This window comes from Zonotrichia albicollis, chromosome 1, assembly GCF_047830755.1.
Source record: "Zonotrichia albicollis isolate bZonAlb1 chromosome 1, bZonAlb1.hap1, whole genome shotgun sequence".
Classification (NCBI taxonomy): Eukaryota; Metazoa; Chordata; class Aves; order Passeriformes; family Passerellidae; genus Zonotrichia; species Zonotrichia albicollis.
The window spans coordinates 82,301,094-82,327,870 of NC_133819.1; the positions used below are offsets into that span (position 1 = coordinate 82,301,094).

Genomic DNA, 26,777 nt, shown 5'->3' on the forward strand with positions numbered 1-26,777 from the left:
GTGCACTGGACAGCTACACACCAACTCTGAACTATTTCTAGGTTTATAATAGTCATGGCTAATAGCAGAACATATGTACCACATGTCTTTGTATATCTCAGTATGGAAAGGTCATGACCTCCCTCCTGATGTCTAATTGCCTGAAGGGACAACAAGCAAATTAGCATGTGTCCAGTTTTCTATTTTCATCGGGTTCTTCATAATACCCTCAGATTACAGTTGCAGTAATCTGCAACTGTACCAGTCTTTTGCTCTTGACATCAAACAATCAGGAACAGCACTGACCTGTTTGAACTCAATATGTCCAGTCATGTCTGACTAGAAACTCACATGCATGCAACTTCCAACCCACTTGTCTTGGCACATATGTTCATAAAAGCAAAATGGTTACAAAAAGTTCTTCCTCCATCTAGCCAGTCTGATACATTGAATGTCATTTTAATGTTTTTTTAAGAACTAAGACTTCACAAAATGGATGTCTGAAATACTTGAGTATCTTAGATCTTGAGAAGAGGAATTTGTATAACAAAACTTCTGGCATTTTGTAGGACAAGCAAGAAAATCAGAAAAACAGCTTTAAAAAGTTGGTATCAAGGAAAGATGTGGCAGCTGTACTACTGAGAGTCGTGTTGTCATGAGATGCACCATAAAGAGCAATGTTGATGCAAACTTCTCTAATACTAAAGACCATCAGGAGGGATATTCTCAAACACTACAGCAGAGGCTGCAGATGGAATATAAAGAAACCCACTGAAATAACAGCCAAGTCTCAAAAATCCCTTAAGTTACAAAATGTAACCTGAACAGTGAGAATTTCTGCAGATCAACTCTTTGGCATTAATGTTGACAACCAAAGAAAACTACTCAAGCACTACTTTCTATCATTTCTCCTGTTTCTGTCTCTTGCAGCCTATTTGCAGACAGGTAGAATTAGGAGTATCTACCACAGGAGGAGCCCAACCAGCATCTGTCACTAGAGTTCGTATTCTTGCCACCTTAACAAAAAAGGGTCGTGCTGCACTTGGAGACCTCTGGGGCTCTTCTCCATTTCCTACACAGGATTTTGTACTTTCTTAGTTATTGCATCTAGCTCTTCAAGGAACAAGAGGGGTTTTACCCCTATCAGTTAATGGCTGTGAAATGTAAAGTCTCTTTTTCCAGCTGTTAGAGCTCATCAAGCCACAATATAAACCCTGCCTCTATCTTGTTTTTACAAACAAAATGCAGATCTTTAAGAAAAAACATCTGAGATCTGTAAAGCAGCAACATGGAGCAGTGCATCAAACTGACAAAAATTATACCCTCAGCATGGAAGACCAGAATTGATGTATTCCAGTCAGCTTTGGCTGAAGGCCATGCCATTTCTTTCTCCAGAAGGGGTGCAGTGGTGGGAGGAAAGGTAAAGGAAGTTTTATGTGCAGATGTCCATGCTTGCACATTGCGAAAGGAAGAAAGAATCCTTACATCTTCGTTAATGTGGTTCTTCCCAGTGATGTGACTGGCATGGATCCTATGTCCAGCTTTCAGCTTTGATGCTCAGCACTTGTTGTCACAGGTTTTGAGCTGTGGACGTATTAAAGGCCACTCCTTGTGCCTCCAGGTTTTTTGCCATTGCACAGAGACCTGGGGGTGGTCACAAGCCACGTGTTTCTGTTCCACTCGTGACTCTCATTCACAGCTACTCCATTTTTACTTTCAGGCCTGTTCTTTTATAGTAAGAGTCCTCATAACAGCATTCAGTCATCGGTTAGAGTGTCTGGGAAAGTTAATAATGCATGAAAAGTGTGCAGCGGCCACACAAAATGCTATCTTCATAGTCTTTCAAATATGACAAGTAACTACAGTCTTTCAAGTCCTACAAGCAAACTAAGCTTCAGCTACGTTGCCAAATCAGACGGCTCAGTGGAGTCAGCTTTGCAAGGAATATCCTTTGCTTTTCATTTGGGGTTTTTTGGGATGGAGTCAGAAATAAATTTTTTCAAGACTGTATATCATCCTCCTCTTTAGAAATACTCCAGTTTCAAACTCATAGCTCAGTTTTGTCTGTGCATTTGAGTAGTAGGACACCTGAGAAGAAAGTGGCAGCAGTGACAGCAGTCATGTATTTGAGACTGTCTTGGCCAGACCTCTTCAGTATAACACTATATTACTTTTTGCATAACTTTTTGTCACTTATATTTAATCACTTTATGCTTGAATAATTTCATGATAAAGCAGAATTACTGTAGGATTAATGATCCAGGTTGTCCAATTGAAGTGAAAGAACTGAAATGTTTCTTAATCTCAATATTTACAGTTGCTGTTTGTTACATGTGTTACATAAACCCATCTATAACCTGAAATTTATTATTGAATACTAGATTTATATGAAATTATTTTGTTGATGCATATAAGAAGTGCACAAGATTGTTATGAGCATGACATGGAGCCTGTTACCATTAATAAATGAATACCAAAGAGATGTATGTACACCAAAGCAAAGATGATGACCATTCAGTGGGAGGAAAAGCCTGCAGATGCTTTTAAAGACTTTTATGTGTAGGAAACAGGCTTTGTATGATGTACTTAATGAAGAATTCAGTTTGAGGCCAAAGAGGCATGTTTGGTAAACCTGCTTTTTCTTTCTCTGCAGCTCAGAACACTGGAATCTCAACTTTGTACAGGAATTCATATGGTGCGCCTGCTGAAGATATCAAACATAACCAGGTAAGTACAGAGACTAAAATGTTACTGTTCCAGATGGCAAAAGACTGGTGCAACATTGTATATGGAAATGGGAAAAATTTAAAAACATCACAGATAAGCACATTGCTTCACATAGAATTTTACTCATGTGTCCAAATCAAACAACTGTGTTTGAATATGGGAACTGAAATGATGTCCTGAAGGTAATTTACTCCTTGATAGCAGTTCTAGAAATAGAAACTAGAGTAGTTACACTTTGTGCAGTTGTAATATCAGACCAAAACTTGTAACATCACTTTGGGCTGCTAAAAGTTGTGAACTTAGGCAGCCTTTTTCAATCCCTTCTTAGAGTGCAATGCAGATAACTTGTTCTGAACAAATATCAAGGAGTTTGGGTCATAGCAGTGCGACTGTTCCTGCCATCTTGAGGGAACATTACTAACATGTAACAGAGCAGCAGGATCCACAAAGCATTCTCACATTGGTGTCTGAGCCATCAGTATTCCTAGTGATAACCATCTGAGGAATGACAGGCTACCTCATTTTGCAGCCACAAAGTCTGTCCCACCTTACAGAGGTGGAATGAAGCAGGGGATAGTCTTCTAGGATAGTAAGCATGTGTTTATACATTTCAGATTTCAATAAAGTCTCAGCTATAAAATCAGAGATTCACAGGGATGTTGGAAAAAAAAGTATGGCAACCTTAGGTTAGAGGACTGTCTTTGAGCAGAAGTTTAGATAATGCACAATTTTGTATTTTTAGCATGAGAAATGTAAGCGAGATTAACTCCTTCCATCCTGTTGCCTACAACAAGTTGTGTCTAACAAGGTGTGGGTGTTGCTGTCTTTCAGGTTTCAACACAGCCAGTTCCACAGGAGCCCAGCAGAAAAGATTATGAACCGTATCAGTCATTTCAGAATTCAACAAGAAACTATGACGAGTCCTTCTTTGAGGACCAAGTGCATCATCGTCCGCCTGCAAGCGAATACAACATGCACCTGGGACTAAAGTCAACTGGCAACTACGTCGACTTCTACTCAGCTGCTCGTCCCTATAGTGAACTTAACTATGAAACAAGCCACTATCCAGCCTCTCCCGACTCCTGGGTGTGAGACTTGGGCAGATACAAAAGCTCCAGGAACTGTGCATGTGCATGCATACCACGAGACATTTTTTTTCCTGCAAATTTAGTTTGTTAAAGCCTGTTCCATAGGAAGGCACAGATAACCAGTATGGAGAAAATTAAGAGATTTTTTTAGAAGGCTAAAAGATATGAAAGCTAAACCTGGGAGTAATTAGAAAGAAATATATATATACATATATATATTTTACAGTGTGGGGCAACTTTACTGTTGGCCTGTAGAGTCTAAAGTTCAGTGCTGTATATTGAACGTGGCTGAAGGAAGGAGGAAGAACATGACAGTGGATCTGGGTCAAGAGTTAAGCACAAGTTACTGAGCAGCATACATACTTTATGGGGAACAGCTTCTCACACCTTGTTTAATATCCTCATTCATTGTGAATCTAGGCTTCAAGTTGCATTTGGGGTTTCCTCTGTACAGCAAGATGTTTCTTGCCTTTTGTTAATGCATTGTTGTAAAGTATTTGATGTACATTACAGATAAAAAAAAAAGGTGCATTGTGTATATTACACCAATGCCACAGTGTTTCTTCATCTATGGTTCTAAATATTGCTTCAATTTCAAATTTTGAAAGATGTATGAATTTCCAGTTTTTTGTTTTCTTTTCCCCGGTGCGTTTTAACAAAAAAAAAAATCAAAAAAAAATCAAAAAAACAAAAAGGAATATTTAGCAGTATTGTTTGTTCGGATATGTGACTTTGTTTGTGGCAACTCAAAAAAAGGCATTCAGCAGTTTCTGACAATTAACATTCATCATTCCACACTCCTTGTCAACAAAGTGCTTTTTCACTGCCTAAAATTTTAGATGTAGATATTTGAAATAGATTTTTTTTCATTTATACCAGTTTTCTTTATGATGATACAGTGTTAAAAGAAAATAAATTACAATTGATCTGTCATCCATATTTGCTAAGAATGTCTATTTCCAAGAGCCTACCATACAAATACACATTCTTACTCGTGTGTGTCCATGTATGCATAGTATTCCGTGTGCGTGTGTTTGAGTGTGTGTGTTTGTGTGGCGTAAGACTTCTTTTCATCCAATGTTCTCCTTGTTAAGCTTCAGTTTTTGTTTGATTTTCAGTTCTTTTAAACAGTGGAAACTCCAGTATGTGCTTTCTCTTTCTCACTTCCGTAACCATCGATAGCAATTCAACATTGCTAGGCCACATGCTCACAAAAGAAGGGGTAGCTGATTTTTTATCACCAACTCCATCACCCTTAGATGCCATTTCCTTTAAAATAACATCTTTCGATCTCCTCTTGAGGAAATTTCATTACTCTCCAGCCACCAACCAGTAAGTGCTCAAGGAAGGCAGAGTTTGATCTTGCCATCTCCCTGAGGGAATGAAAAACTGAGACCCATCAGACTTTAATCTGGACTCTCCAAACTCTTTTGACTACAGAAGGGTCCAATTCTTGAACCATTAGGACAATCATTATTTTAACCCATACCAAAAATAAAACCTAACACCCAGAACACATTCCTCAAATATGATAATAAAGACCATTTCTGTGCATTTAAAGTGAAATTCTCTATAATGTAAGGGACAGAGAATTTTATTTTTTTTTTTAATTTTAAAGTAAACAACAGCTATATAGTCTAGGAGGCCAGAAAAGCTGGCATATTCATCCTAGCACTTGTAATGCTGGAAGGAAAAATAGAAGCATTTCTTCATTTCCATGATTCAGGCAACAAACAGTTCAGCATACAGTTTTCAGAGCATAGGACCCACAGCTAATGGACTAGTTGTAAATTGCTTCAATTGCCAATAAGGAATTTGTTTTAGGTTGCAAACATTTCTGTGGTTAGTCACTGTAATAGTTTTAACATCACCTGGCGTGCTTCTGGCTGTGCCCAGGGGGAGAAGTCTCTCACAAGTCATCACCTGCTCTATAGGATGCAGCCCAAGTAGTTCATGCAGGCGGGGATTGTGATGTAGAATTGGTTTATTGGTAATCTAGGACTATAGTTTAATCTTTTGGGCAGCTTTTCCCAGTGTACGATATGTAACCTTTGCTCTTTGTAGTAAACAAGGGGAAAAAAATAGCATGCAAAAAACTTTTTAAAAAATTTCAGAAAGGGTGGGTGGGAGGGGCACAGTGGGCCAGATGTATAGTGAGGTAGATAAAAATACTATTCATAGTTTTGGACACAGGTTGTTTATATTTTATTTATTACATTGATTTTAATAAGTGACATTTGCAGTGCTCTTTTGAACAAAGCACATTTTCAGTATAAAAACTTTTTTTTAATAAAGAATGTCACTCACAGCTGGAAGTTCTTCTTGATTGCCTGACAAGCAGCAGGCTGGTGCAGCTCTCCAGGCACAGGTTTGCCAACAGGCCGAGGGGATGCATCGTTCTGTTTGAAGCTCTTAGGACAGGAGATCATTGTAAGTTGGATATATTTCCATTCTTCAAACTACTGAAATGCCCACATTGCCCTCTTTCAGCTCCTCTTAGGAATTACTTGGAGTCAAATGTTGACCATTGCTCAAGTGAGAGATTCTGGATTGATGACGTGGCATAAAATACCTTTTGTCTATACTTTGTGTTGGTTTGTTTCCATTTTTCTGTAGTGGCAAGTGCTCCGACTGGTAACGTTCACTCTTGCTGTACTGGGTTTTGAGAAGGTGTTGAATTTCCTGGCTTCTTTTCCAGGTTTGGAAATACAACACTGCTGCCATACAGAGCAAGATATATATGATGCATTCTTTTTAATACTGAGGAAAGTATCATTACCTATTGCTGTTCCCTTCATTCTTGTACTAGATCACACACAGAAATAGAGAAGAAACAAAATTGTTCAAAAAAAATGTATAAAATGCAATTGATGTACTGTAAAATGTCGGATTTTTTTTTTTTAACAAGCTTCGTATTAGAATCTTGTTCAGCTGTGTAGAGCTATATAAATCTCACTGTTTTATTAAATGCTGTTTATGGTCTGGAAGGAATGGTTAACCTATCTCAAGATTTAACAAATTTGCACTAACATGAGCAATATTGATTTGAAAAAAAAATAATATGAATTCAATATTTGAAAGATAAACTATGATTTTAAAGGTATATTAACACTGAAAGTACATTTTGACAAATAACATATTTAAGCCCAAAATATAAATGGTTATGTCAGATAACACAAAAGAACTATAACAATATAGATTGAGAAAAAAAAAGTGTTTCACTGTACATGTTGCTAACATGTACAAAGACAAACTCATATTGACGTATTTTCTATTAATAAATCCTACTGTATTGTGGAGAATCGCTGGTCATAGTGCAGTATGTTTAAACTCAGAAGTTGACTCTGTAGAAGCTGCCCAGCTTCACACAGCAAACAGATCCTCGTGATTTAAGTATTTTAAATATTGATCAGAAACCTAACTCAGCTCTGAAGTCAGTCACTGCCCTCTCCCTCTCCACAAGGCTGATGAGCACAAGCTGCTCTACATCAACCAGCCAAGGGGAAAGATATTTTTGAGAGCACCCAGTTCACCCCTAATTATGTCTGCAAGGGTTCAGCTGCCACCACTAGTAGAGAGAGTTTGTCTACACCCCCAGAAAAACCCTGAAAAGCTCAAGGCTGGTGCCACTGGATAGGAAACATGCTGTAAAATATATGATCTTGGCCACAGGTTGCATCGACCACAGCCAAGAAACAAAGAGCAGAACATTAATTTACTTGTGTGTTGCTGGAAGACCCAGCACACAGTGCATATAAAGGCTCTGGAATAATTTTTTCCCAGGTTCCGTGAGCTTGCAGACACGTCTCGCCAGGAGACTTGCAACTCAAATCAGAAATGCTGAATCTTTTTGTACCTTGGCACAGCACAGGCTGTGCACACCAGTGCATGGCAAGGAAGGCTTTCTCATCTCCTCTGTCACTGTTACTCATCTTCTCCTGCCAGCAGACAGAAAGAGCCCTGAGTTTAGAGTTACTGCTTGTATCATGAGTGGGAGAGGTGGAGACAGCAATCTGAACCAGGGGGAGGAAACAGAAGGGCCTAAAAATACACTCAGTGTGTGTGCATGAAGGCAGATCCTCACTCATAATTACTAACAGTGGAACTGACCCAACAGGAGATTTTATACAGCAAGATCTTCAAATATTACCATCAAGTTAATGTAATGAACATTTAACAGTAGCAGTGTGATGCACACAAAGCTTTATGCTAGAAAGGTGGGAGGGGGTGACAGAGAGGAGACACAGGTCACCACTGGGCACTCCCAGCTTCAGCCAGCAGGTGTTGGGCATGTAAGCAGAGACTCCTTACTGCTGTGAAGCAGAGGGATGGCTCTCGAGGAATAGCTTTAGGTCCAAGCCTTTCAGATTCAGTCAAAACAACATTAGCTGAAACAGAGGCCACTTTTTGCAGACCTGCCCGTTGCCCCACCATCCTCAGTGGCAGAGTGAGTTTCCCCCTGGCAGATCCATGGTGCACATGGGGGACAATCCTATCAAGGGCCTTGCAAAGGCTCTTTTCTCTCAGCTGGAAAATACCTGGTGCAGGTGTGTGTCTCACAGCTGCCAGAGCCAGGGCTGAGCTTGTTGAGCAGCTGCAGCCACTTTCAATTTGAAGTCCAACATTTTCCCTGGAGGACAGATGGGCACCAACATCTGCCAAAGAGCTGTGCAATCCTGGCTCTTTCCCAGGGACTAGACAGTTTCTAAATAGTGGCCTAAAGCCAGTTTCAGACATTTAGGTTGAAAGGAGAGGTTTGAGTTTCATCCCTAGGCAAGGGGGCTGAAGCCTATGGTTGGTACCTGTAAGGAGAAGGGCATCCCCACCTTGCAGGCTGTTCTGAAACACAGGAAGAGAAGAGAAGAGCTGTACTGACTATTGCACACCTTCTGACAACGTGTGTTAGGAGCACTTGCTTCTAACTTGTGCTCTGCTCTTCTGAGGGCCAAACCCAACAGCTCCACATAACACCAACATTTCTACTTATTCCTTGCCAGTGCTGCCCCTGGGTTTTGCACCCTCTCACCTGGGACACATCAGTCAAAAGAGCAGCACACCACAGTTCTCTGCAAGTCCAGCAAGGCGCATGCATGGGTACTGGTGCTAGTCAGGTGCACTGCTCTAGCAGGACACCATGCCAATTCATTGTTCTTAAACATAATTCTCAGTCAAACTCACTTTAGTATTTTTAATGCAATTAAAGTAAGCAGTTTCCTTCCCCTGTGAGCATTGGTACTGCTTTGCCAGAAGAAAGCACATGCTAAACTCTTACAACCTGGAAATGTTTAAGCTTACACCCAATTTCAAAGCCTATGGAATTCCCTGGAAAGATTTCCATCAGCTTCAGCAAGCCCAAGTGAGAACAGGTGAAGAATTGGTCCAACCTTCTCAAAGGAGTACCTCCTCATCACGGTCACTCTTGCCAACACATCAGAGGCTGCAACCTTCTAATAGCTAACAGCAGCAAAATGTTATTTGCTAGTACCCATCTGTCAAAATTTACTCTAGAGCCTTTGCCTTTCTGCACTTTTACTTTCACTGCTTTAAGATAGTGACATAGATAAAAGGTACTCACAGTGACTGATAGTTGCAGTTAATTTCAGTAGTTGGATGAGTAGTTTCAAATGCTGAAATATCTTTCTTTTTCCAAGCAGGTAAAATCTGAAACTTGCCACTAAATCTAGGAAAGCAAAATGGCAGTGGTTTGCTGATTTTTTTTTTTTCACAAATTCAATTAAAATAGTAACTCTGGCAATGGGGGCTGATTTTTACAAAATTTATTTATTTTACATTAATGTTACATAGGCAGAAAATGTTGATAGATAAACATCAAGACAGCAACTTGTTTAATAACATCAAGAGAAGAGAGAAAATTTGTGCCATGGAATTCAGGCTACTGTGTGCAGGCAATATCAATTATTACCTCTGTTATCAAGGGAGAGAGAGAGAAAAGAAGCCTCTTCCACCATTTCAGGCCTAACATCTTTAGCAAATATAAATCCATTTTGAAAAAGACTTCTACTCTTTCCTTCAGAAAAACAGCACCAAAAACAAGCAAACAAAAAACCACCACCCCAAAATCTCTCAGCCTTTTCCTTAAGCTACCCTGGGTTTGAGTTTTGTATTGGGGTGACAGGAAGGGAGGAGAATTTGCACTCTATGCAATATTTGAACAATATATTGTGTTGCTTTTGTTTCTGCCTAAGGTCTGTGGATGTGGGCAAGAGAACCACCCACTGTAGTGCTGTAGCAGCATTAAGCAAAAATTAAATCAAAGTACGCCAAATAGCAGCTGCATTGCCAAATGTGACAGCCACCGCTTCCAATACCCTGGCTACCGCTGCAGGCTTGTCATCATGGGAAGGAAAAAAGAGAGTGTCAGCCTCCTGTTCCACAGGCACAGTCGAGAGCAAGGGAGTGAGCTGTGCCAAGCTGCTCAGGACATACAGACTGCCTGTGGCTGTCGCTGCCACAGGGCTGAGTGGGACAGGCTGGGACAGAGCGTGGGGCAGCCACAGCCTGTGGGAGCACTATGGGCACAAGGATGGGGGGCTCAAGGGCGGGCACAGAGGGCAAAATTGGGCAGAAGCATCTCAGACCTCGACAGGGCACAAAAGCTGGGGCCGAGGAGCTGGGGCTGGCCTGAGAGTGCTGGGGGTGCTGCAGCTTCAAGAGACTCAGAGCTGATGATTGCTGTCTTTGCTCCTGCAGCTCAACCAAGGACTTTCCTCTCCATAATTTTGCTTTACTTTCAGTAAGAATGGTTTAAGAAGTAACCCATTCTTTTGGTTTTTTTCTTTTGGTCCTTTTCCTAGTAATGCAACACTTCATAAAATCATGGGATGGTTGAAGGGACCTTAAAGATAATTTAGTCTAAATTCCCTCTTGTGGGCAGGGGCACCTACCGCCGGACCAGGTTTCTCAGAGCCCCATCCAAGCCTGGCCTTAAACACTTCCAGGGATGGGACATCCACAACTTCTCTGGGCACAACCTGTTCCAGTGTTTCACCAGCCTCACAGTGAAGAATTTCATCTTAACATCTAATCTAAATCTCCTGTTTTTAATACCACTCCACTTGTCTCATCACTATCTGCCTTTAGTCAGAATGGTTTAAAATCTTACCTTTTGGGTTTGTTTTGTTCTCTTCAGTTTCTTTGTAATAGTGAAGCAGTTGTTAAGATTCACTCTGATTGCCAAACCCCGGGTGCAGAGCCAATGCTTGCATGTCAGCAGTTCAATCTGCTCTTGCACTCACAGTTTATCTGTAATGTAGTGAAAAAAAAAATCATCTCAGCTCCTAGATGATATGCTCTGAGCAAAACAAAGGGGTGTTTAAGTATGCATGGCTTGCTGGTGCACTGAAGCCTGGGCACAGCTCCCAGCCTGGAGCTGGCTGGGCACACGGCACAAGGATGTTGGGCAGGCAGGGAGAGTGCCCAAAGTGGGCGAAATCTGACCCCAGTGGGGACACCCTGACCACGGCTTACTCCACAGTCCCCACTGAGGAGAAAAGCATAGGGACATCTGAAGTGGCTTTTAAAGTTATCAGAAGGGAAATGTAAAGTTGGGAGCCAGATACCAGGAGATTTAACACTACAGTTGTTTGCTATGTAAAGTGTGAGCAATCCTTCCCACTGCTAAGGTCTGTAGTTTGGGGATTTGGGCTTTTTTGGGTTTTGTTGTGGTTTGGTTTTGGGGGTTTTTTTTGGGGTTTTTTTTTTGTTTTTTTTTGTTTTTATTAGCATGGTTTAGAGCAAAAGCATTTTTGATACAACCATCTCTGGAATATGTTTTGAATAAGCAAAAAGAAAAGTGACATTAATAAATGCAACTGAAAAAAAAACAGCCGAAGACAAGTTGGTTTGATTTCCTAAAGTTTGATGTATATGTGTAGTTTAGGATAATGATTTGGTTCAACAACACTGTGATGTAAATGCAAATTATGTAATACTCTAATAGACTGTGAAATTCCAGGTCTATCAGCAGTGTATCCTATACATAGTTAATTAACAACTGCTCAAATCAACCAAATTAAGGTTAAAATGGTAAAAGACAGGAAGATTGTGTAGCTGCTTCATAAAGTGACAGATGATGGCTGTCATGCATCTTGTCTCTGACATGCCACAGTTTAAGTATGATGTTTGTCTGCTGTATTAACTTTAACTTTGAAAATAAAAGTAGTTTTATAAACCAGAACACCTTCAGTCACAACTAAGCCTGACCTGCTGGACTGAGGGATGTAAAAAGTGGGAAATGAACTATGTAGTCTTTTATTGTGTTTCCAATACCATGTCCAGAGATCATGAATTATCCCAGAAAAACCAGGACTGTTTTACTTTCAGGGATTTACTCTGTCCCTTGCTGATGGCACTTACTGCCTCTCACAAGACCATCTGTCAAGGCACTGCTGGAACCCCAGAGAAAGGCCAACAATATTTTCCTGACATCCCAGCAGAGCAGTTGGTGCTTGGAAAGCAAATCAGCAGCTTGGCATCTTGTCACAACTGAATTCCTGATCCTTGCTCCAGACCTTTGTCTACCCCCCACAGGGCTAGAAGAGCAGAAAGGGGATATCACTGCCCCAGCCTATTTGAAATAAATCACCACATGGGACTAGGAGCATCTAAAACTGTCTAATGGCCCCACAGCTCTTTTTTATTTTTTGGCGTGGGTACTCCAAGGGCAAAGGGTGCCCCATGGCGAAGGGAGAAATCCAGCTTATTGCATGCAGAAAAACTTTCAGTCTAATTTTCTTCCCCTCAGCACCTCCAAGAGCGCTGAAGCCAATGTTTTATTAGCAACCTCCTTAAATCTACCCACTGCTCCCCTTACTGACGCTCACATCCTTGCAGGCTTGCCTAGTTCCTGTAACTGGTCAAATAGCAAGATATGAAATAGTTCCCACTGGGAAGTGAAGCGAGCTGAGGCTCAAAAAGTCAAAGCAGTTTGATGTAATGGTGCCAGAACCCAGGAAATTCCTCTGGCTGCCCTGGAGGACTCGAGCCCCTGCCCGGGGAGCTCAGAGACCTTGGCACAGAGCCCAAGACCCCTGTGCCTTTGATTTAGTCCTTGGAAAAAACAATTACCAACTTTATACCAAGAATTACAAGCCACAAAAGTTTAAGTAGAATGATAGTCACAGGGTGAAAAAGAGATTTTTTAGAGTTTTTAGAATGGGGTTTCAGGAGGCAAGATGGAGGAATCTGGGCATGTCCAGCCTTTCTCCTTCTTCTTCTTCTTGGCCTCCATCTTCTGCTGTGATGTTGGCACTTTTAGATTGGTTTAGACTAGAAGCTCACTGTCTAACATAGGTGATAGGTATTGGAAAGTAATTGTAAATATTGTACATGTAGTTGTTTTTAGTATAAAAAGATAACACCCCAGGGGAGACAGAGTGCCTGGACTGTCTTGCTAAGCGGACCTCGGCAGGGCAGGAGAAAGAATTTTATAGATAGGAAACAATAAACAACCTTGAGACTGAGAAATGAAGAGCTCTGACTCCTTCTTTGAGCGCCAGGCTGGGAAAAGAGACTTTCTGACGCATCTTGGGGCCACTCTGACCAGCTAGAGACCCTGAGATAACGGAGGAGACTTGCAAGATCCTGAGGTGGTTTAAAGTGTCCCCTGAAAAAAGAGCTTCCCTTGTCACAGAAAGGGATGAAAGGCAACAGAAGAGGCAGAGGAGCCCTGAGTCTGCCAGGTCCTTGCACAGCTGCCTGCCAAGCTGGACCCAGTTTGCTGCACGTGCATTTCGGTGCCTTTGCTCAGGACAGCAGGCACCAGCCACTCTTCCCCAGAGCAGATGGCACTGCCAAGGGCTTGCAGCAGCTTTTCCTCTGGCACAGTCTGAGGGGCCACAGCAAGACAGCAGCAGAGCTTGTCCCATGCTTGGGGGCACTGGCAGAGGTACAAGAGCTGAGGAGAGCCATGGGGAACCAAGGCTGAGGAGAGCCATGGGGAACCAAGGCTAAGGAGAGCCATGGGGAACCAAGGCTTCACTGAACTCAGGCAATGGGACAGAGACTCACCAAGGCCTGCAAGGCTGTCAAACAAAAATTATATTAATGGCAATCATGCATTTGTACAGTTACAGTAAATTCTGATCTTTATAACAATGACAGAAATTTTTAAGCCTCAGACCTGGTCTGGATTTGTCTGGGTTTTAACCCATTTTAGCAGCATATGGAAAAATTGTCCTAGAAACTTTTGTAGCAGCAGCTCTGCTATCCATCTTTCTTTGGCTGTCTCAGTATTTGTATGTCTTAGCTGAGGTTTTGCTTAGCCTTGCACAATTGTGTGGTGTCAGCAGTCAGCATGAGCAAAAATACTCATCCAAATACCAGAGGGATAAAGTATAACCAATTAAAGAGCTGCAGATTTAAGGCATGAACAGCATATGATGGGTGAGGAAAGGAGGGCATGAGCTGCATCCAAGGCCAAGCTAACACCACTTAAAGATCATGGCTGTGCCCACAAACGAAGCAACATGTAACAGGAACTGGATGTTAACTGGTGAGCAGCAGATATGTAAAGGAGATGCTGCATTTTCCCCTCAGTGCAAGGGTACCAGAAGAGGATGCTCTGGGCAGAAGGAGCTCTAGTCTGACACTTCTCAATCCTGGAAAGCCTAGGCAAGGAAAATGAGCTTAGGTCTGAATGTGTGTCTGTTCTTCACATGTGTGAGATCATGCTAAAGCTACATCCAAAATCAGGAAGTGTTGCCAAGTTGTTGGTGTGCAGCACCAAGTATCCAAGACCTGTAAATCAGTGCAGCATCCACGTCTGTCCCAGCATGAAAAACAGAAGGGGAGTGAATCTTTCCTAGCACATTTGCAACTGTGAATTTATAGGTGAGAACCTCAAAAATTATTCTAATAAGGTACTGCTTCAGTCAGTCCTCAGCTGTCAAAGTCACAGAACTGCTCAATTCTGGTTTTGTTTCATTTTGCTGGAAAAGAAAAATTCCCTTGGGCACATCAAAAAATCAAAAGCTTTCAGAAGAGGAAAATGCCACATGGCATTCCTGCCTGCTGGAATATGATGGGAGAGGACTCAGTAGCTTTTGTGGAACAAAAGTCCTGTTGAAGCCTGTTGAAGACTAATTACATCAGAGGGGATGTCCACAAGACAATGTTGTACTTGATCAGGTGGTGATTTTGCTGTATTCAACCTTCCTTCCTGGGCTCAGTTTTCTAAAGGCAGAATGGAATATCCTTTTCCTATGGCCTGATGAAGCTGACTCTGATTAGGACAGATTTTTTAAAATATAGACAGAAGTCAGGGTAGATAGAAGAAATCAAATACTGATGTTCTCATCTGCATTCTTTATGTTGTTATTATTGTCTCCTGAAAGGATATGAATGTTCTTTTTATGTGCTTGATAATTGATTTGCATTACTATTGAATTTCCTTAACGTTGATAGAGCTAAGTTGAACAATATGGATTATATTGATTTTTCTGGAAACAGACTATTTATTTGCAATTTCTATTAATTCACTGAAGCCTTACAGTGATAATCAAATAATGCATCACTGGCTTTCTACTGCTTTCAGGAGGCATCAAGAACAAAGAGTGATCAAGTCACTGAGTTCAATAGGCATTGGGTTTTGTCCTTTATAAAACTGTCTGAAGGATCTTCATAAAAGCATAAATGAGATCCTAACACTGGATTTACATCAGAGAGTGCCTAGAGCTTTTTATCCTGGGTGAAGTTTTGTTCCAGAATTCCCTTACTCATCCAATCAAAGTCAAGAAACATTTTATGTTGCAGGGAACATCTCTTGTTTTGGACTTCACAGATGTGATGTAGGCTGGAGGAAAGAGAAGTTCTGAATAAGGACAAACATACGTTTTAGCTGAGCTTTTCATCTAGACATGTTCTTTCTGAAAAACACATGCACAGGGACTTGTTGAAGAGGGTTTCATACATTTCAGTAAATCAATATTACTTTTCAGTCCTGAAGGGAAACTGCACTCATCAGAAAGATCTTCCGAAGAGTCTGTATGACCATATTGCATGACAGGCTTCAAATCTTACAGCTCACAATCACTTTATTGTGATGTAATCAAATTAAATTGTATTTGCCTAATCCAACACCTGTTAGCATAAGAAGACTTCTTTTGTCAAGATATTTTCCAGATGGATTCCTGAAATATATGTATGAGGACAGGTTGTTTTAGGATGCTAACTAGAGCTTGAATGTCTATTATGTCCAATAAAATAAGAAAGAGAAGCCTGCAGCATTTGTCAAAATGACAGTTCAGTTTCCTCATATCATCCCTTCCACTAATTAGCTCCCATTTTTTGTTTATATCTTACACAAGAATAATTTCTTTTTCATGAGAAAACAATTTCCCCCTTATCTGTTCTAAAGGGTTAAGTAGCTTTTTCATCACTCTTAGGAACATAACTGCAACCTTGAGTCTTCCATGAAAGCCTTTCTTTCCTTCAAGGGCATGCTGACTACATTCCATCTAATTTTGCTGCTCTGATTTGCATATTAAAAAATTGTTTCTTCTTGCAGAAAAACAGTGTGAGCAAAATCCATGGCTTTTGATGCCAACTGTAAGCTAGATTAATGTTAGAGAAAATAATTACAGAACCCAAAGTAATATATAACGTACTGGAGAGCTAACAAGGCAGTAGCTAGTCACAGGGTTAACAGCTTGAAGAGAGAGCTCTGCTTCAAAAGGCTTTTATCTGCCAGCAGATGTCTGTGGAAGGAAATCATCACGAGAACGCCACGCTGTGTCTGCAGAGCAGAGCTGGGAGGGCCTGGATTACCCACACACCAAACCACATCCCAAAACAAACAGGAATCCCAAAGCCAGGACTCGGTGGCAGTATGCAGAACAAATTGAGGATTTGGTAAGTGCTGTGGACTCTTCATTTGCAAAGTCCAGCTTTCACAATCAGCTTGCAGCCCCTTTTTTGTCCAGTCATAAAAGTGCTAAAGTAGGCAGTATGATGTCAGTCTTATGAAGAATTTAACATGCAGCCTGACTGATGGCCATGACTAGATCGATGTGATGATCATAAACTTGGGCACTGAAGATTTTGGATCAAATCTTTTTGATGGCTTCCAAAGGGTGGTAGGAGAGCCAGACACCAACACCCTGCTGTCTGTCTAGACATATTCTTCACATATGTGGAGACTGCATTTGTCCTGTGAGAGGAAGAGGAAACTGAACATGTCTATAATACAGGTTATTTGCCTGTGCTTGAGATGCCAAATAGATTTCCCCTGTGTTTTGTGTTCCAAACACAGCATTTTTGGATTATGACAGGCTTTTAGAAAAGAGGCAAAATTCCTAGCTGTTCTTCTGTTGTACAATTCTCCTTGGTTGAAGTCAGCAACATTTGCATGATTCTTTGCCATGCCTGTAACCAGCTATCTCTTAAAAATTTTCTTGTTTCTAAATCCGGTCTGAATGTGAAGTCTATGGCCTCCCTCTCTCAATTGTCTCAGTTATTTTAGGACTGTCCTACTAATACAGTCCTGAGGTGCATATGTACAACCCAGACAAAATTGTGCCTTTTTTTCTTTTAATCTCCCTGCTTATCTAGAGCTGAACTAAAGTTTTTATTTCTTTTTTTTCACTTTCACAGAGTAGCCAAGCGTTTGACCAACTGTACGGCATAATTTCCAGAAATTAAAGCAAACTGACTTTCTACACTATCTTTAAATAGTGCAGATCTGAGCTACAATTTAATAGAGCAAATCTGAGCTACACTGCAGAGCTAAAGTGCACTGAAAAGGTGATCAGAAAGAGGTATTACATCTGCATCCTCTAAAGTCTTGTCCTTTGCTGTCCTTTGTGGAGGATGGTTTTCACTTCCTGCCAAGGCTTCATTCTTGCCAACAATCACCCTCACTCATGCCCGAGTAAGAAAGTGCTGCCATAGCTAACATTTAGCTGAAATGCCATCACAAGCTTTTGCATCTCATTATGTGATAGCATGTTCTGTGGTAGTCCCCCTCATGTTTTGTCTCTTTTGAGCACCTTTTCTAGTGAAGGTGACACATACAAAGTTCTCCAAACCAGCTTGCTTGTTCTCATTCTCTTACATGTAACTTTTCCATTCCTACAAGAACCATTTCAGTAGCTGTCTTTTTTCTCTTCGTTTTCAAGAAAATACATACAGCAAATTTTCCACTCTCTCCTGACATGAAATTGTCTAACACATCTAAATTTCAGTCTCTCTACAGATGCTTCCAGTAATCTATGCCAAAGCTTCATATTCTGCAGCATCATTTCACTTGAATAATTTGTGCTGAGCTTAACACTTTTCCACATTTAAATAAATACCTTGAAAACTTTCACAGCATTGGTTTAGTACTTTCTCAGACTTAGGAAAACAATCAAACATATCTTCCATAACAAGTCACCTCAGCAAATGTATTGGCACTTCATCAAGAGACTTTCCTCACTTTGACATTCCTACCAGGTTTTATGACTTGCTCCTTCTAAATACAGCCTATCTCATCCCAGCTGTATTTATATTATTTAATTCCTCTCTTGCTTTTTCTTCATGTAGTATTCTTGCAAAATAATTGCTCCAAGCATAGCTTATAAATTCAGTATTCATTTCCAATATTCCTTATTTACCTCTTATAAAAGCAAGTATATTTGTATCCTTTAGCATTTGTTCTCCTGCCTCAATGAGCTTGCAAATTTTTATTTCTATGTCTTGAGTCTTTCCCCTCCCTGGAGAGCTATTAAATTCACTGATAACTCTACATTTAGCTGACACTGCTGCTTCAGCTTCTTTTTTCCTTGTCATATTTTCACTAATTTAAGTGATTGTTCCAATCTTTCCAATTCAACAGGCTCTTTTACTTGAGTTTTTCATAAACAATCTACTTTATTATCCTATTCAGTTCTGATATTCATACTGGGGGCTTTCTGAAGAAAACCTACCTATAGTTCCAACTCTGCCTCATTTATGTTGATTGAATTTGACAGATCACAGATGTCAGAGGTGGAAAATGTGGATTACGTGTATGCAGTAGGATGCTCTCCTGCCCATCCAATGGGCTTTTCTCAGCGATTTTTCTCAGGGGGTGATGGTGTTCCAGACAGCAATAAAGTCCTTTACCCCAAATGTCTGCAAGAGGCAAAGCACTGTTACATGGATGAAGAATCAAGGTAAAGCAAAGCATAGAGATAAACCTAATAGGCATAAAAAAAAAATTATAAAATTCTCAGCACTTGAAAGCTTCAGACGTAATTTTCATGGACAGATATTTTTTCAGAAGATCTCATTAGTAAACATGAGTTCCTTTTGAAAACTTTTTCCCTGACCCTCTTTCATAAACTACATCTCCTACTAAACAGCTGATGGGCTGCACAGTGTGTTTGTAGTAATGCCAGCAAAAATGGGCACCACGTCCTCATTCTTTATGTTGTGTTTCTACAGCCCAAAATCCTTCCACTGTGCAACCCTTGTTTTGTCTGACTGCTGTGCATAAAATTCAACAAGAAAGCAGACAGAAAAAAGAAGTTGACTTTGTGAAGAAGAAAGATTAATCATCTCTGCAATATCTCAGTGGTGCGATGTAAAATAACATCAGTGAGGCAGCAGAAAGCTGTGTGCAACAGCAACTTGCAGCCAAGAAGAGAGAAATGGGATAACCTCTAACCAGAACATCTAAAGCTCTGTCATGTCACTTGAGTGTTGATTTAATTTTTTGACAAGGTTACTTTAATTAGTTGGCAGATGATAGAAAGAAACCTGACAGGTAAGCATAACCAGACAGGTCCTGAATCCCTGCAGTCCCTCTGGCTTTACATTTTGAGTTGAAATTTGGGCTAAAATTTGCATTGCCATGAGGCTAAATGTTGGCATGGAAGTTCCTGCACCAGATGTTTGTTTCACCTCTAGGAGATTTTGGATGTATACTTACAATATTTTAACAACAACAACAATAGAAATGTACAAGAGCTTAAATTTTAAAGAACCCAAGCCAAGACTGACCTTTTCCAGTTTTAGCAAGAAAGGACTGTCCAAATCTTCCTAATTTGAAAACACACACTATTCTCCGAAAGAGAGTGACTGTGATAAAATACAAAAATTAAACATTTTTCAGGGTCAGTGAAGAAAAAAATAAGATGGATTTCAGGGGTAGGGGGAAGCTGTATAAATCTGATTTTATTTTTATTATGATTTAAACATATTTATAATATTTAAGATCACAAATCACTGTACAATTAGGACAGCAGGCCTTCTTATTTTAAATCTTCTGGTGCTTAGAACTGGGCCTGAGAAAAGGGAATTATGAGTACATCTGGGACTGCCACTTCTCATTTGGGCTTGATGCTGCAGACAATTCTGCATGTGAGCACCACAGCCTCCATGAATAGACCCAAGGTTTTACAAAACCATTTGTAGGTGCTAAGCTGCACAGGACTGTGCATTATTTTCAAGATCAGAGTCCTAACTTCCCACTTGGGTTTTGAAGTGCAAAATGTTCCTCCATGCCCTGAGGCTGAACAGAGGCCTCAGTTTCCTCTGTCACTTCCAGGTAAATCAGTGGAAATTCTACTTAAACTATGTTATTTTCCCTTAAGTTGATCTGATTTTGTACATTCCCTGGAGCCCAAATGCCAGATATTATATTTAAGATCTGAAAAACTTTTGCATGACAATCCTGTTTTGTAATGTTCTTCTGACTAATAGCAAGCATGAGCATGAGCAGGAGATGAGACAACAACAAAAATCCATCTTGGAGTAATTCAGGGCACCAGGGCTCAGCTGAGAGCACATGGATGTAGTGGGGGTTTCCTGTGTTGCTTCTCTGCTACCTTAGTTGTAATATTGGACATTGTCCCATAAAGCACCTTGAAATTTTCTCTGTTGAGATCTTTATAGCTTTCAGGCTCACCAGGCAGGCCCTTCTCTGACACCTGATGTATATTACACTGAAACAGATAACATCCTCTTGGCACAAGTTCTACTTGTCTGAAATTTTAAACTTCTCACATATTTGACCACAGGATGGGTTTTTGTTTTTAACTCAAGAAAATCTTTTGCTCCAAATTGTTCACAGTTTGTGAGACTCATGTGGTTAGGGTCAGTTGACATTCCTGTTTTCTGTGTATTGCAGAAATGACTTTGCTCAGCTCTAGGTATGGGCCTGCTGACTTTTCCACTAAAAGTTGCCATCAGCCACCAGAATCAAAGCCATAAGAACCTTGCTGGGAAGGACACTGATTCTGCCCAGTCACCCAGAGATGGTTTGGTTGTTTCCTCATAAGATTTGGGTAAGTATTGTGTGGTTAGCACCACTCAATAAGTTTCATTAAAGGACCTCTGCCTCAGCAGAGAGGTTGTTGTTCTCTTGTGCAACTGCAAGGTTCTTTGCCACCTTCACTCCTGACTGGGCAACAATCATTTCAGAGCTTCTTAAGAAATAATGATGTCTTAAACCTAATGCTTTTTGGTTATAAAAAATCCCACAAATGGCAGAAATACTGTATTTTCATTATTAGGGGATGAAATTTCAGAAAAATTAGTCATGTTCCTCATAAAATCAGTCCTAACTTGACTACATAACCAACATACAAACATATAACTTTGTTTACTATTACTCAAAAAAAAAAAAATTCTGAGATATTTAAAAGATTTAGTTCTAGTTCTCTGAGAACAGTTTCTGGTCTCTCAAATTTTATTTCCATTTTATGTCATCATCTTGATGTCTATTTACAGCACCAGGCTTGGAATCTATAAATACTAAACTCACTTTCAAGGCAGAAGTTCTTTTCTAAAGTAAAAAAAAAAGCAGAAACAAATCTAACCCCCCAAACACAACTCTGTTAATATTACAACAAAGTTGTAGGTTTTTTGAAATAAGAAAAGGCAAAACATTGAAATCAAAAGTTAAAGCTGGCATGCAGAAGTAAAGTGAAAATAAAATTAACAGAATGTTGTAAGAGTGCTATTAAAGCAATGTGCATTATCAGTCATACAAATTATATATATTCATGGTGTGTGTGTGTGTGTGTGTGTAAGTATATTTGGTACACGGATGTTTATTTCAGCATCTGGCTTAGCACAATTCTGATATAGGTAATGAACCAATCCAATTTGATCTTAAAGCATGTCATCTACAGATTCATGATAACATCACAGATTGAAATTTGGACCACAAAAATTTCAAAGATCAATTCTAGAACAAGAGAATAATGGACATGGCACTTAATATAACCTACAAACCCTATGCTCTGCCCCAGTCCTGCTGGCCTGGGTCACATTCCTGTTCCACAGCACGAAGATGCTTCAACATCCTGGTTTGTCCCATCCTGGTGTCCCTTCCAAACAGGGGCCACACAAAGGCAGGGGAAATCCACCACCAGTTTCTGGACAACCTCTGATGGGAGCCATAAGAAGAGGTGGGAGGCAGGCTCCAGAAAGTGCCTTTGCTTGACAAAGGACACAGCCTCAGTTTCTCTTGCTCATTTATTCTCCATAACTTAAATTTGCTGGTTATTGCAAGGTATCACATGCAAAACAGGGCAATTATCCTCTCTAGTTTCTACCCTACACTCAAAACCATTGAAACACTTCTTGACAGTAATTAAGTAAATGAAATTCTAGAGGCTCTGATATAATTGTGAAAAGGCAGAGTTCTCAGATTTCTTTTGTAATTAAATATTTTTTCAGCACTTTGTGAAAGTCTCACATCATTTGCACAGAAATAGATTACAGTAACTGCTCCGAACACATGCTTTGAAGAATTAACTACTGTGTAAAAGATAATAATTTATATTTTCAGAAAAAAAACCTACATGGTTTTTAACTGAAAGATTCATCTGAGCAGGCTGCCAGTTTGCTGTCCCTTTTTGTACAATCATGTGGGACAACTGGGAGAAGTCACTCACTTCCTACCCTCAGTGAATTTTCTCAGACCACTTCAAATAGATGGGGTTTTTCCTTTTCTTTTTGGTGAAAGGAAGAGCTTGGGTATTGCTAATTGCCGTATGCATGAGCTCAAACACTGCTGACTAAATTAAATTCAGGAGTGCAGTTGTATTTTTCCTTATTAACTTGTACCTGTCGTGAAATAAGTGGGAGGCCACTGTTTCAGGCAAGCTTTTCCTCAGATTTTACAATCAGCTCCTCCAGGACACATTTCCTTCACATACAACAATGCATAAAATATTGCCCAAATGTTCCCTGGTTCTGTTGGAAAGCAGATGAAAGACTTCCCTCCAAGACATTTTACTTTATTGGAAGGAAGAGCATCAATGGGATTTCTAGCAGAGCTAATTAACTAGAAAATTAGCTTGCAAACATCCTTCCAGTTGCACAGGTCAATAAAATGCTTTTGAGATGATGTCTCAAGGCCAACTGCCCCAATCAAAATATGAAATAGACATGGCTTCACAGGTGGCTTTATAGCAGTGCCATACAGATATGGCAGTGATAAACTACAGTGGAATAACTGAGAAATCCAAGCCATTACAAGCTATTTTTCAAATCTACTACTAGGCTGCATGGGAATTGGTGAGTCCAAGCCTGAGGAAGGCATGATTTGAAGTCTGTGTACACATTGCTAAAAGGCAGGTGCAATTGCACCTCTCCATCACTGCTCTTAATAAATACCTAACTTGGTTTTATGAATTGGCTCTGTGAGTACATCGTTAACCAGCCCAGGGTAAATTCATCACGGTGAGCAAGATAAACACAGAGATCCACCGTGGGGAAGAGAATGTGACTAATGGGTGTGGAGGGTGGAGAAGAATTTCAAACTACAATGCAGCTACAGTACAGGGTGTTGGGCTGCCAGGAATGCTGTATTTCAAAGAGAGAAAAAAATTGCTTAGGAGCAGACAGCTGTCAGAGCCCTGTGATTTTGGAGAAGGAGTCAGAGGTACTTTGAGAGAAAACATGAAATGGAAAATAAAGAAGAGAAATTGTGTTGTCTGGGAAGATAATGTGAGTGGGGGAGGTTGAGACAGAAAAATATTTACTTGTTTATTTTCAAAACAAAAAATCCCACATGGAAATATTAGCGGTGAAATCAGAGAAAAACTCTTAAGCAGAATGTGTTACCTGGTTAATTTGAGGGTTTATTTTGAAAATCTAGAATATGCACGTATATTTGCTTTTGCATGCATGTGTTCACAGATAGGTGCAAATATGAATGCACATTTTTATACGTATGTGTGTATATTTAGGTATTTGCGTGTATACAGACACACCCCTCCCTTCATTTCCACACACAGCAGATGTCTGATTGCCATTTCCAGACCTACTGCATACTTTGAGTACCAGTTGCCACCTGCTTTAAGAATAAGGTGGGATATTGAGCAGGAATTTAGGCAATGTGTTCCATTAATCCAAGTGAAAGGCAAATCAAGATAAACAATTAGTAAAACCATGCCTATTGCCCCATTTTTATCTTCAGAGTATGGCAATGAACATGAACACAAGGCTTATTGATTTTTCCTTTTACCAAACAGCCAACAAAGTGGGCAAAAGACAAAAAATAACACAGTAGCAGTAATGGAGTTGGTTTGCACCCAAAATGTTCTATTTTAGAAATACCTCATACAGAGCAATTATGAAAAGAGAAATATGCCATTCCAGTTGCATGATCAATTTCTCAATTTTCCAAACACTAAATATAATCCAAGGTGGAAAACTTTTACTGTTCCTTTATTTTTATTCTGTTCTCAGGTTTTATTCTACTCAAACAATCAGAGAAACTGTAAACTGGAAAATAGCTCTGGAATGAATCACTGCAGAGAAGTTCACAATATGGTGCCTGAGAGTTTTATCAAAGAAACTTCACTAGCCCTTGACAGCACCTATGGATTCCTTGTACTATCTTTTTATCAACACATTTTTGAGATTAAAAATATTTTTGAAAAGATTACCCTAAGACAGAGCCTCTGCATATCATTATCAATTTATAGCCAGAAGAAAAGTGCCACAATTACCTCATGATTACTTTGTGGGCTTGGGAGACATTAAAAAATGTGATGGCAGCCAAAAAATATTCCACCCAAATACTCTTTTAGTTAGTTTTTTCTCTTGTTTTAAAATATAAAATGAAATATGGAAGGAAATAGAAGTGAATGGAAAATTGAAAAGTTCTCATTTCCATTAGAAAATCAATTTCTTTTCTGTCAGAAAATTGGATAGTTAAAATAATCATCATTAAACACAACGAACAAATAATCCTCATTATGCTATATTGTATTGAGGTCCCTTTTGCTAACCTTGCCTTTAAGAGCCTTAGATGAAAACTTGTATATTACATAAGCATAACACTTGACACAGCCATGCCTATAGGCACCACAAGATGGTTTACAAAATCTTAAATTATGTATATTGTAGGTTATTCACTCCATGAATAAACTATTAAATCAGTAGTTCAAACTTCAGCAGTTATGCAAATCTGTGACTGCAGTCTGTGCTGTAGCACTGAGGTGGCAAGTTGAGGATGACGGGTTCATGAAGTTTTGTCAAAAGCCAAACATCCAATCCACTAACACAAATACTTTTGAGAGTGTCTGGATGAAAAACTTTCTCAGTGCTGCAATGCTCTTGGTAGACTTCAGACCAAAGATGTATTTAAAAATTACATGTATTCAATGAATTATTTGCTTATGTGATTGTTGCCAAATCAGTAGAGAGAAACATCATTGCAAACTTGAATGAATATTCATACAGCGCAAATAAACAATGAATACTCATCATGGCAAGATGACAAAAATTATGCTAAAATTATGTTGAAATTGGTTTGGGAACAAATTCAAATTCATAGCCTGTTGGCAAATGCTTTGCTGGAAGAAAAAGAGCTACAATTGTCATAGAACCATTTGCATACTTCAAATGTTGCACTGAGTTATTTTATTTAGCCATAAGGACTCTCAGACTTTCAAGTCTGAAATCAACTCCCACGGGAAATAAACAGGTTTGAAAGATGCACTGATTAATTGCCTTTGGTTCCCAACATTAACCCTCTTAGCAAGACAGATGAACAAGCTGGCTCTACAGATTCCCTTATTTAAACACCATTACATATCCTTGGATAGCATTACTGGGAGTCACAAGATATTAATTTTCAATTCCTGTTCCAATATGGAGCCTGAGCTGAACTTTCATTTTCTTTCCACATCAGCTGATCGTTAAGATGGAAGTTTAGCACTTGGCCATCCTTATCCTGGCCTGACTTTTCCATACCTTTCAGTTCAAAAGCCCCTTCAGTCACTGGAGCCCATTAACACCTGCTGTGCCTCCCAGCCAGACTCTGACTCACTCAGCACTTGTTTGGCTTTTCCATCAGCTGGCTGGCATTGCAAACATACCCAATTTTTCTTTGGTTTCATTGTGCCCCTTCCTTTATTATCTATTCTATCAAACCATTTCCCTTTAAACAGTCTACAAAGACAGCTGCATTGCTGGATGCCCAGTTTGCCTTGGAGGGATTTTTCTTCCTGAGATAGAACTTTTGTAGGAGATGTCATTTCTAGAGGTCTGTAAGTTCGTGCTTTTATTAATAAGACTGAATTTCTTCAGTTTTCAAATACACCACTTGCCTTGCACTGTCAGAATCACTACTGAAAAAACTAGAGAAGGCAAATAATTTTTTGTTTGTGTTTTTAGACTAAAGGCAATTTTGAACCCACAAAAAGTGGTAACAAGATGCAAATATCAGTGTTTAACTGCTGTGGGGCCTGCTAACTAATGACAGCGTTGCTTTACTATGTAAGCTGAATGGCACCCACTTGTCACCATATCCCTGGATGTCCTGCCCACAACATCACTGTGGCCCTTAAATAAGGGATTGTACCCTACACTTAACTAAGAGACCATTTTGGAGACAAATTTTCAAGTATCCACAGCCATCACATAGTAAAAATCTGTTTCTTTTATCAAGACACTAATTTGCAAATAAAAGCAAGAGGCTGAAACACTGAACTCTATTATAATGACTTTACTTTACAAGATTTTCATAAATTCAGCAAA

General features: G+C 39.8%; 1 protein-coding gene across 7 annotated transcripts in view; it reads left to right on the plus strand.

The window, feature by feature from the left end:
- CTNND2 (catenin delta 2) overlaps positions 1–4,727 on the plus strand; it is a 638,971-nt gene extending 634,244 nt beyond the window's left edge. For all 7 annotated transcript variants that reach the window (XM_074545751.1, XM_026791790.2, XM_014265131.3 and 4 more), the window contains 2 exons: positions 2,633–2,706; positions 3,538–4,727. In XM_074545751.1, coding sequence (XP_074401852.1) covers positions 2,633–2,706; positions 3,538–3,798 — 335 coding nt within the window. In that variant the 3' untranslated portion in view covers positions 3,799–4,727. The remainder of the gene's footprint in view (positions 1–2,632; positions 2,707–3,537) is intronic.
- Positions 4,728–26,777: the final 22,050 nt, after the last annotated feature.